This window comes from Euleptes europaea, chromosome 3 (assembly GCF_029931775.1).
Source record: "Euleptes europaea isolate rEulEur1 chromosome 3, rEulEur1.hap1, whole genome shotgun sequence".
Taxonomy (NCBI): domain Eukaryota; kingdom Metazoa; phylum Chordata; class Lepidosauria; order Squamata; family Sphaerodactylidae; genus Euleptes; species Euleptes europaea.
In genome coordinates, this window is record NC_079314.1 from 11,514,485 (window position 1) to 11,526,876 (window position 12,392).

At 50.0% G+C, this 12,392-nt stretch overlaps 1 protein-coding gene across 1 annotated transcript; it reads right to left on the reverse strand.

Moving 5' to 3' along the window:
- Positions 1-1,032: 1,032 nt before the first annotated feature.
- Positions 1,033-10,321, reverse strand: LOC130475394 (heat shock cognate 71 kDa protein-like). The gene is made up of 8 exons (XM_056847162.1): positions 10,110-10,321; positions 8,896-9,101; positions 7,928-8,080; positions 6,691-7,246; positions 4,948-5,150; positions 3,939-4,137; positions 3,593-3,825; positions 1,033-1,230 (listed from the first exon to the last, which is right to left on the reverse strand). Exons 1-8 carry the CDS (start codon positions 10,312-10,314, stop codon positions 1,048-1,050), a joined length of 1,938 nt encoding a protein of 645 aa, XP_056703140.1. The 5' UTR covers positions 10,315-10,321; the 3' UTR covers positions 1,033-1,047.
- Between the last annotated feature and the right edge of the window lie 2,071 nt (positions 10,322-12,392).

Genomic DNA, 12,392 nt, shown 5'->3' on the forward strand with positions numbered 1-12,392 from the left:
TGTGCCTTGGGGCTCTAATTCACATCTCTACTGACTGGTTATAACTCTCCAGGGTCTCAGGTAGAGACTCTTTCCCCAGCACAATGCTGTGGTCTGTGTCTGTGAATCAGCCTACAAGCCATGTGCTGTATCACAAAGTCATGCCTGCCCACCACATCATTCTCATGCTCAGGAGTCAAGCATGTTTTGTGGCCTCAGGTCACCCACTTGGGTCTTGGCCTGTTCTTATTTGAATGCTGACCCTTCCAGTTTCTAGTCCCAGTAGAACGTCGACTTCTACCCGTGGAGCTTTCAAAGCAGGGCCACGCTCAGATTCATCCCTCTCTCCCATCTTAATGGCCATTGAACAGTTTTGCAGGTGCCATCAGTCCATTCGCTTGAAACTACAATCTGGAAGGTCGTCTCCCACCAAAGTTAACTAGCTTGGCAGCTGGATTAAATGGTCCCAAAACCCATCTGCAGATCCCCCAGGCCCTACTATACTGCCTCTGCTCCAGCTATATATAGCCCCACCCCTTATACCTAGTCTCCTGTTTGATTTGGGATGCACAAACAAAAATATCTGCTCTTCTAGCAGGCTTACAAACAGCCTATGATGAACAACTGCTTGGATGTAACAATGCAAAAAAGCTTTCCTAAGACTGGAAGAAGTTGGCAGAGAGTACCATGAGCTAGAAGGACTTGGTGGGGCCAGAGAAGCAGCTGCACAAAACTTGGGGGAACAGAAGCGTGTGCGTACTTAATTTTACAAATACATAACCACACCGGCACCAAGATAGCATGATGACAAAATGCAATAGTTTATTCACGTGACCACCACCTAAGATGTCTCACTGTGGCAAGATATGCCCAATGCAGTCACAGAGCCGGGAAAAAAAAGGGAGGGACAAAGAAAGTGAAGAATCTTTATTTGTACAGAGGATCAACAGTGGGACAGAAGTACAGGACAGAAGGAGACTGCTTAAGAGGGAAACAGAGTCAAAGGAAGCCCTGTGACAACTGGACTTTAATGCCTCTTCCATGCAGGGTGTTGGACACGGGAGGGTCTCAATCCACCTCCTCGATAGTGGGGCCAGAGGAGCCACCGCCTCCAGCCGCTCCTGCTCCGGGAAAGCCACCGGGCATCCCCCCGGGCATGCCCCCAGCCCCTTGGTACAGCTTGGTGACAATGGGGTTGCAGACATTCTGCAGCTCCTTCTGCTGATGCTCGTACTCTTCCTTTTCTGCCATCTGTGTGAGAGAGAGACAGGTGACAGGTTAAAATCTGCTGAATTCCCGTGGCAGAACCACCCCAAGATCACTGGAGGCCAGGTCTACCCTCACTGTTTCCTATGGCAGGTAGACCAGTTGCCTACAGGTTAAGATCTGTTGAGTTCCCAAAGTAGAACCACCCCTGGCTCTAGCCACGAAAGAGGGGCTTCTCTTTGATAATACATGAAGCTGCCTAATACCAAATCAGGCCATTGGTCTATGAATGTCATACTGGCAGCCGCCATCCAGGGTCTAGAGCAGAGGTCTTTCGTATCACCTACTGCCCAGTCCTTTCAAGTGTAGATGCTGCTGGAAATTGAACCTGGGACCTTCTGCATGCCAAGAAGATCCTCTGCCACTGAGCCATGTCCCCTCCCTAGTTAAATCTGTAGACCTTGTCTGACATTGTATGTTTTAGCACCACTTATGAAAGGCATCAGGTTTTCAGGTCCTCTGAAACCCCTATAAGGATCTTAGAGGAAGATTCCAACTCAACTTCAATGACAATGTTGAAAGGCTTTATATGCAGGGACATTTCCCCGCAGCCACCCCCACCGACTGCTTCGGGGCTTCCTTTTGATTATGCATGCCTTTTCCGCCCATCAGACGTCGCCTTACTCTCCCCATGCCTTTTGCCCACATTTTCCAGATTCTGGCTAAAACAGCATCTGGAAAACATGCAGGGAGAGTGAGGCGACCTCTGACGGGCAGAAAAGGCAAGCATATTCAAAAGGAAGCCCCGAACCAGTCAGCGGGGGTTACTGCAGGGAAACATCCCTGCATAAAAGGCCGAAGTCCACCCTAACACCCGTCATCATGGCCAACATCACAACTCAGCAGACAGTAAAATGTAGCCACATCCCCCGCCCCCCCCCAAAAAAAAAACTCTGTTAAAAGGATGGAGAAATCCTTTTGTAAACTTACGAGTCACAAATACTACAATTTTACTGGAGATATTTCCTAGGCTTTTCTAAGTAAAAAAACCCCTAAGATTTTGCTTATGCAATAGAGGTATGTGTCTATACATAATACAAAACACGCAAGCAATGTTGTATAACTGTCTTGGCTCTCCTCCAAAGAATCCTGGGAACTGTAGTTTAGCACACTGCAACTCTTCCCACAGATACGCCTTTGTCCTTCTCACAGACTACAGCTCCCAGGATTCCTCATGTGGAAGACATGACAGTGCAAGGTGGTAGCCTCAATATCACCCCTACCCCATGCCTGGAGCATTCTTTGCAAGGACAGCTCTGTGACTTCACACCTGTTGCTGGTTTGCAAAGTTTTGACTGCCAATCCACACCTACAGGCAGCTGGCAGAACTTTGATTCCATATGCTACAAAATTCACTTTCCGATATAAGATCCCCAAGAAAGGCAGATTTCATTATCCAGCCGAGCCTTTCCAAGAAACTCCGCCTGCACAAGCCACAGATAAAGACTGGGTGACTTTGCTGCCCCCTGGTGGAACAGCAGGGTACTATGACATAGATCAACTGGCCCCCTGTGGACGCCTACCCACCCCTCCGAGGCTAAGCTTTGGTCTTTTACACATGGCTGTTTCCCTTGCCATCACCCCTCCGACGATTTTGGGTCTTTGCACTGATTATGCATGCTGTTTCCGACCGTCAGCACAAAGACCCCAAATCGTCGGAGGGGTGATGGCGAGGGAAACAGCCATGCACAAAAGTCCCTTGATTCAACAGGTCCTCTTCCCCCCAAAGAATTACAGCACCTGGTAGAGGGAAAAGGAATAAGCATTTAACTTCTTCCCAAACTACAGTTCCCAGGAAACTGTGGGAGAAGCTGTAACAAAGAGTCTAGACAGGGCTTCCTCCTCTATGGAATCAAGAAAGGAACTTTTTTGCAAACGGCTATTCAGCTTCCCCAAAAGGGATGTCCGCATTGCGGTCTATCCAGAAGTCAAGTAATGCCTTCTACACGTGGCTCTGATCCTTGCATTAAGTGAAGAATTTAATCTGTTTTTATCCTCCCTCCAAAGAGCTGTGTAGCCTGCTTAATGCAGAGTTGCCAACCCCAGTTGGGGCCTGGTGGTATCCCAGAATTTCAACTGATCCCCAAACTCCAGAGATCGATTCCCCTGGAGAAAATGGCTGCTTTGGAGGGTAGACTTTATGGCATTATGATCTGCTGAGGTTCCTCTACTCCCCCAAACTCCACCCTCCCCTAAAATCCTCAGGAATTTCCCAAGCTGGAGTTAGCAACCCTAACTTAATGGGTGTGTGTTGGTATAAAATGTTGATTCAAATGCAGAACAACTTCAATATAACTAGGAAGGCTGGTCTCATCATGAATTCTACCTCGAACCCCTCCAAACTCACCTGGTTCCTGTCAAGCCAGGAAATGACCTCGTTGCACTTGTTCAGGATCTTCTGTTTGTCCTCTGGGGACAGCTTGTCCTTGAGCTTCTCGTCCTCAGCCGTGCTCTTCATGTTGAAGGCCAGAGACTCCAGGGAGTTCTTGGCGGAGATCTTCTCCCTCTGGACTTCATCCTCTGCCTTGTATTGCTCCGCCTCCTGGACCATGCGCTCAATCTCTTCTTTGCTGAGGCGGCCTGTGGCAGGAAGGAGCAGCCAATCAGATGCAAACCACGTTGAAACAGGAGCACGAACGAGCTAGTTAACAGCCAATGGCCACCCTCCTTTCACCCCCCATCTGCAACCATACCTTTATCATTGGTAATGGTGATCTTGTTCTCCTTGCCGGTGCTCTTGTCTGCCGCGGACACATTGAGGATACCGTTGGCATCGATGTCAAAGGTCACTTCGATCTGGGGGACACCCCGAGGAGCAGGTGGGATCCCTGTTAACTCAAACTTGCCCAGCAAGTTGTTGTCTTTGGTCATAGCACGCTCTCCTTCATATACCTGTTGGAGGGGGACACCAGCAGGTTAGAAAGCAAACCTGGGCGTGGGGGGAACTCCCTACCACAAAACCGGCCACAGACCTTTCCTGTGCATCTCGGGGCTGCCCGTTTATTCTGAAAAGTTGCCGAGTTGTTTAGTTGGTGCAAAAATCTGTTTTCATTCTAGCCCTTCCTTGATACTGGTTGTCAGGTGGTACACAGAAAAACCCAGAACCAAAGAAGTCAATAAAGACAGTCATCAGTGTGCAACCTCTGAAGTTCTCCAGAACCCCACACCAAGCTAAGTGTTTTTTTATGGGGGGGGGGGGGAGGAGGCAAGAGGAGGAAAATTTCAGGCCTCAATGCAAAGGCCTCTAATCTTCAGCTTCTCCAGAATGTGTACAGCAGACTTTGAAAATGTGGTGCTGAGTGCAAATGGTTTACAGCGTCACCCAAACTTTCCAGGAAGGAGGAAAGAAACTGCCACCAGTTGCATAATATTTTATTGGGTCCATTTCTAACCTGCCTTTCTCCTTAACAGAATATGAAGGGAACCGGTAATCAAGTTTCTCTCCAACAAAATCCCTTGACTGCCCTGGCTGCATAAGACAGCCCTTAGTTTAGGCTGCAGAAGCCAGCTTCTGGAGCTGCGCTCCAGCTGAGACAACAGTTAGAAGTAGCAGCACATCACAATTCTGCGGATCACTTTCACTAATCCAGCTCCTTCCCTTTGTACGAAGAGCCCCTCTCCTCGTGCAAGAGCCCTCCTGAATTTGGAGAAGGTTCCCTGGTACATGGCAGGATCCAACCCCCGACCTCCATGTTTGCGTACCTGGATGAGCACTCCTGGCTGGTTGTCCGAATACGTGGTGAAGGTCTGGGTCTGCTTGGTGGGGATGGTGGTGTTGCGCTTGATCAGCGCCGTCATCACCCCACCGGCCGTCTCGATGCCCAAGGAGAGCGGTGTCACGTCCAACAGGAGGAGGTCCTGCACGTTCTCGGACTTGTCCCCGCACAGGATGGCCGCCTGGACAGCTGGGGGGGGGGGAGGCAACACCAGTAGGTCAAGGTGGGGAGGGAGTCAGGGCATCTCCAAAGGCTACATCCGGGTTTCTTGTCCTGAACAGGAGCAGCCTTCGTTTGCTCAGAGAGGGAAAGGAAAAGGAAGGAAGCGGCTTCTTCCTGGCGGTTTAAAATTGGCCACAGACAACTAAGTCACGGCTGCAAGCAAGGGTTTTTTTTGCAGGATGGTGCCCGCCGCAGGCTCTAACAAGGGCGATGGGCCAACTTTGGCACTTGGGACAGTCAGTACTAAAATGCAAGAATCCTAAGGCATTATAAACAAAATGGTGCCGACTCCACCAATGTATGTAATAGAAGAAATGGCCCCAATTTTCCATGTCAAAACCACTGGCTTTGCCCACAGCCATTTTGAGGAAAAGCGTCTCCAGCCAGAGGTCTGCAACTGCGGCATGCAAGAACCAGTCTGAGCTATGCCTGGAGACTCACAACGGGGGGTTGCCCCCCTCCTCCAGAGTTGAAAAAGAGATTACTGCCCGTGCTGAATGCTTTCAAGCTGCTTTTGCTTCTGGTAAACAGGCTTGAGCATCTCAAAACACACACACACAATACTTGATGGAAACAGCCTGCACGGAAGAGATGCATCTCTTTTAAGCCACTTCCGATTCTATAAAGAGTGACTGCATCCAACGGAAATGAACCAGTGGGCGCATGCACAACTATGTTCTAGGAGTGTGGCTGTCCCTGGCGGAGCCCACTTGGTTTGTCAAACCCTTGTTATCACACCTAGGGCACAAACGCAAGAAAAACTGCAAAACCTGTGTACTAGGATAAGCACCGATGTAGTGCAGCGAGTTGAGCATCCAGTTAGGCTTTGGGGAGACCAGCGGTCGTCCCACGTTTGGCCATAAAGCTCACTCTCTCTCTGCTTAACCTACCTTATCAGGCTGTTGTGATAAAACAAGGAAGGGAGAGCCATTGATCTTTACAGAAAGAGACCAGGATAAAAATGAGCTAAAAACAGAAGTAGCTACAGGGCAACCAACATATAAATGCTTCTCTCTGACCACCTTTACTGCTCTTGGTGTGGTCAGAGAGGAGCTATTGTCTGCCTCCAGCTAAGCTCTGTAGGATAGCTCTTGTTTCCTATGGAAGTTCATGCTTGTACAGGGCTTGTGATTGGACACTAGAGATGCGGTTGGCTGTGCAGATTTTTAAAGATGTGCTGTGGTGGCAGCTGCCACCACAGCACAACAGTCTTCACTGTGTGACCTGAGGTAAGCTGCGGCAGCCATTTTGCGAGTGGGTCTGCCTCCTGCAGCAGCCATTTTGTGGCTGTGCCCACTACACTGCATCAGAATTCCAGACGTAAAGGTTGCGGACCCCTGCAATAGAAGGTGGCCCTTTTGAAGGGAGCCATGGAAGTGATCGTGCCTTCACCCGAGAGAGACAGAGGCTTGGCATTCTGAGCCTCCCTTTCCGAAGGACCTTTCAAGAGCCTCGATTAAGCCGCTTCCGTCTCCTTTACCCTGTGCTTTGGGGATTCTGTCCTTACCTGCCCCGTAGGCCACGGCTTCGTCGGGATTGATACTCTTGTTCAGCTCCCTGCCGTTGAAGAAGTCCTGCAGCAGCTTCTGGATCTTGGGGATGCGGGTCGAGCCGCCAACCAGCACGATGTCGTGCACCTGGGACTTGTCCAGCTTGGCATCCCGCAGGGCCTTCTCCACCGGCTCCAGGGTGCCCCGGAAGAGGTCAGCATTGAGCTCCTCGAAGCGCGCCCGGGTGATGGAGGTGTAGAAATCGATGCCCTCATAGAGGGAGTCGATCTCAATGGAGGCCTGGGTGGAGGAGCTGAGGGTGCGCTTGGCCCGCTCGCAGGCCGTGCGCAGCCGCCGGACCGCCCGCTTGTTGTCTGTGATTTCCTTCTTGTGCTTGCGCTTGAACTCAGCCACAAAGTGGTTCACCATGCGGCTGTCGAAGTCTTCACCGCCCAGGTGGGTGTCCCCAGCGGTCGACTTCACCTCAAAGATTCCGTCTTCAATGGTCAGAATGGAGACGTCAAAGGTTCCACCACCCAGGTCGAAGATGAGGACGTTTCGCTCACCACCAACCTGCAAAAGGAGGTGTTACCCAGTACAGTCAGGATGGTGCTGGATTTGGGGAAAAACCGGGCCTCACAAACACCTGTGTCCTGCACTAAAATTATTCCTGTACTGTCATCAGATTGTAGAAATGTAAAGAGACAAAGAGAGACAGGTAGGTCCCTGGCCCCGAGGCGTACAACCTAGATCAGGGGACCCCCAACATTTCTTGATACTGAGGCCCCTTCTAGAATTCGACACACCTTCTGGAGGTGGGCACAGCCACAAAATGGCTGCTGCTGAAGACAGAGCCAGCCACAAAATGGCTGCTGCAGGAGACCTTCAGTCACACAGTGAAGATCCTCGAGCTGTGATAGCAGCACTTTCAAAAATCTTCAGAGCCTAACAAATGGCCAATCAGAAGCCTTGCTGGCACTGCCCACTTTCTAAAAACACTAGGCAGGCACCAGGAAAGATGTCAACAGATGACACATTGGCGACCCCTAATCTAGAAGCTACAGATGTTAACATATCCCATTCAACATGTTCCCAGGCACTCTAGAGCCAGAGAGGAAATTCACGCCACATTAAACCAGACAGATTTCAAGCTTTAATCTTGCCTCAGCAATCATAAAATCCTCCAGAGAATCTTGGGATCCACAATTTTCGCCCACAACGTTTTACAGGATCAGCCCTGTCCCTCCTGCTCACCTTTTTATCTAGCCCATAGGCAATGGCCGCCGCCGTGGGTTCATTGATGATGCGAAGCACATTGAGGCCTGCAATGGTGCCGGCATCCTTCGTGGCCTGCCGCTGGGAGTCGTTGAAGTAGGCTGGGACCGTAATGACGGCGTTTGTGATACTCTGAGCGGGGAGAGAAGAGGGGCGAAAAGGAAGTCAGCAGGAATCAGGAACCCTCGTTTTGGGAACCCCAGACAAATGTCCTCCTCTTGCTTGACGCCCCTATGATGTCTGCTTCTTCCAGCCCATCACCCTGGGCCACTCTAGGCCGGTCTCTCAGTACCACCTATGTCCTCAACGCCCTGGGTCAGCCTTCCCCAGCATGGTTCCCCCTTTGCTCTCCCTTCAAGCCCCACCTTTTCCCGGCTGCTTTTCCAGGACGGCGGGGCCCCTGTGTGCCAGAAATAGAACACCTTCTGGTTTCAATTTAAAGATTGCTTGGTTTTAACTGGGGCTGATTTTGTTTTTATTGTCTTTTATAGCGTTCTATTGATGTCAGCCGCCCGGAGCCCGGCTTTGGCTGGGAGGAAGGGCGGGATAAAAGCCTAATAAATAAATAAAAATAAATCAAGCTGTTAATATAAACCCCAAAGCCTTGTTCCATTACCCTGGCCTCCCTTCCCTCCATTCCTGTTATATTTATGACAGACACCAATCAGCTTTGTTTAAAAACTCTAAAGCAGAGGATTCCAAACTGTGCTCCAAGGAGCACTTGGTGCTCCACGAAACATCTCCTAGTGCTCCGTGAAGAGATTGGAAAGAAACATACTCATTATGGATATGCAAAAATTTCAACATATTCCAATGTATGGAAAGATCGAAATACCACTTCTGGTCCAGATAAGGGACACTCAACCTGTATTATAAATAAGCATCCCCCATGGTGTACGGCTGCATCAGCTTCAAATAGCCCAAGTAGACGTCCCTTCGCTACCCACCTTGCCCAAATAGGCCTCGGCGATTTCCTTCATCTTGGTGAGAACCATAGAGGAGATCTCTTCGGGGTAGAAGGACTTTGTCTCGCCTTTGTATTCCACTTGCACTTTGGGCCGGCCCCCATCGTTGATCACCTGGAAGGGCCAGTGCTTCATGTCGGAGTGGACTACGGGGTCATCGAAGCGCCGGCCAATCAGGCGCTTGGCATCTAGGAAGAGGAGAGGCGGGAAGGAGTCAGAGAAGCAGGTTCCACCAGGAATGATAAAGAGCCAGAGAGAGAGGGCATCATAGCACAATGGTTTGAAACTAGGGGTGGTAGATCAGAATTCACATCCTGGCCTCTGCGATGCTCACAGGGTGATCCTGGGCCCGTCACCCTCTTAGCCTAACGTAACTCACAGGGTTGATGGGAGGATAAAAACAGCGAACCATGTTCACCACACCAGATATTGGTAATGGTGGAAACCTAGGAAAGGCTCCTCCCCCAGCGCATATATCCGTGGTTTGGAGTCATCAACACTAAGACTCCCCCCCTCAGATGTTTCCCTAAGACCTGTTCCCTCAGACTCCTGTTAACCCCAAGAGGGGGCAAGGCAAAATAGGCATACCTTTCTTTTCCCTACTGGGGCTAAAAGCAGTTATAGACAGGGGCAATTTTGATCAGAAATGTAGCTGGGGGAGGGGGGAGTATAAAAAAATCTTCCAGAGCACCATAACCCTCTGTCTACACTACGTTCCCCTCTGCTTTGAGGCTAAATTGCTCGGTCGCTCAAATCTGATCAGACTCTCATCTTCAACATAGTTTGGAAATTTCCATTCACCTCCCTCAGGATGAGAAGTAGAGTTGGTTTTTATATGCTGACTTTCTCTACCACTTAAGCCAGAATCAAAGTGGCTTACAATCACCTTCCCTTTCACTCCCTACAACAGGCACCCTGTGAGGTATGTGGGGCTGAGAGAGTGTGACTAGCCCAAGGTCACCAAGCTGGCTTCATGTTCACTAGATTAGCGTCCACCACTCATGTGGAGGGGCGGGGAATCAAACCCAGTTCTCCAGATCAGAGTCCACTGCTCCAAACCACTACACCATGCTGGCTCCTTGGGATAACTCTTCACAACCGAGAGGAGGGATACAGCACACCTCCTTGGCCAGAGGAATACCTGCACTCTATTTCCCTCAGCCCAGAACAGAGGGAATGGGCCCCTGACACTTTACCAAAGACGGTGTTGGTGGGATTCATGGCCACTTGGTTCTTGGCAGCGTCACCAATGAGGCGCTCCGTGTCCGTGAAGGCGACGTAGCTGGGGGTGGTGCGGTTGCCCTGGTCATTGGCGATGATCTCCACTTTGCCATGCTGGAAGACGCCCACGCAGGAGTAGGTGGTCCCCAGATCGATGCCTACGGCTGGACCCTTGGACATTTTGGCTGCAAAAGGAGACATGGAGTATTCAGACGAGACCCAGAGTAAGCTGCAGTTACTTGATTCCATTCCCAGCCAGGAGATTTAAGGCAGTGTATCCGCCCCCTGCCCCCCCCCCCCCGCAAACACACACACACTTCCAAACTGGAAATTTGAAAAAAAATCAATCATACTCCATCTTTCTCCCTAACAGGGACCCAAGGTTGCTTACATAGAGAGCCAGCATGGTGTAGTGGTTAAGAGTAGCAGACTCTAATCTGGAGACCAGGTTTGATTCCCCACTCCTCCACATGAAACCTGCTGGGTGAACTTGGGCCAGTCACATTTCTCTGAGAACTCTCTCACCCCACCTACCTCACAAGGAGCCTGTTGTGGCGAGGGGAAGGGAAGGCAATTGTAAGCCGCTTTGAGACTCCTTAAGGTAGAGAAAAGTGGGGTATAAAAACCAACTCTTCTTCTCTTCTCCATTTTATCCTCACAACAATCCTAGGAGGTAGGTTATGCTGCGATTGTGTGACTGGCCCAAGGTCACCCAGCAAACTTCCATGAAAAAGCAGGGATTTGCACCTGGTCCTCCTAGATCCTAGTCACTCCGACCTCTATACCATACGCGCCCCCCCATCTAAATTCAGATTATAAAGGTTTTGACGTTTGCTGGTTTTGAAAGCCTCGTTTCTCTGCAAGGGTCACAAAAGTCTAGCTTCTACCTTTAGAACACATCTCCAAACATACACAAACAGAAGTCCAGCATGGATTCTCTTGGTCAGTAAAGCGGCCACCATTTGGTTTAAATTTCATTTCATTATCCTCTAATGGTGTCTTCCTGGTGCAATCTGGATTTATTGCTTTGTTTATTGTATGCATCACACTCGTCTCTATTACACTGTTGTCGTTTTTAAATAATCCTGTACTTCACCTCCAGAAAGGCAGATGATTAATGAATAATAAATTGCTGCCCGAGCACTCCGCCAAAGAGGTAAAAACAATCTGCTGCAGTCTCAAAAGTGGGAACTTGGCAGTAAAGTGTAACAGCAGCTATTACGCCTCTAGGTTAAGACATGAGGGAGACTTTTAACATCTGATATAGTGCAGAGAACCTGACTTGGATGGCCCAGGCTAGCCTGATTTCATCAGATCTTGGAAGCTAAGCAGGTTTGGCCCGGGTTAGTATTTGGATGGGAGACCACGAAGGAATACCAGGGGTGTGACTCAAGAGACATGCAATGGCAAACCACTGCCGAACGTCTCTTGCCTTAAAAACCCTGCTGGGTTGGCATGAGTCGGCTGCGAATTGACAGCACTTGACACACACTATAGCATACTAGTATTTGCATTGCTGGTTCCCCTCTGCTGGAAGGTTTTCGAATGGCTCTGCCATCCATTTGGAAGCTACTGGAAAAAACGAGAGCTGTTAGATACAACAGGGGAGAAAACTCCACTTGCTAGCCTGACCCAACAGCCACAAGGGCTGGAATATAAGCTGCAGTTCTCCAGCTCTGTGCAACAGCTCCGGAAGGCAGGCTTCCCTCTCTTGATCCCAGCGGGGCTTTCAAGACTAACATTTATTAAAGCCTGGGCTGAGTCAGAGCTCACTTCTTCAGATGTTGCGCAGAGGAAATCATATTCCACGTTTTTACTGGGAAATCTGCAAAACAAGGGGAGAGGGAGGAGAAAAGCTTGGGGACAAGCAAAGGCTCAGTACAAATCCCACAGTAAACCTTTCCATGATCTTAGCAACTTGATCCCACCAAGGTCTCAGTTGCCAAATAGCAGAGCAGGGGGAAATCAGGGTGCCCTGGGAAAGTCGTGAAACGGTCTCAGTGCAAGCCCGAGACAGGCCAATCACTTCTGCAGATTGTTCACTGTCAAAGCCCCAACTTAGAGAGCTGGAGTGATGTCGTGGTTAGAGTGTTGGACTAGGATCCGGGAGACCCAGGTTCGAATCCCTATTCTGCCCTGGAAGATCAATGGGTGACCTGGGGTCACATACTCTTAGCTTAACCTGCCTCACAGGGTTGTTGAGAGGATAATGCTGATTCTATGTCCTTAGGCAGTTCATGAGAGGGAGGGCATCTGGG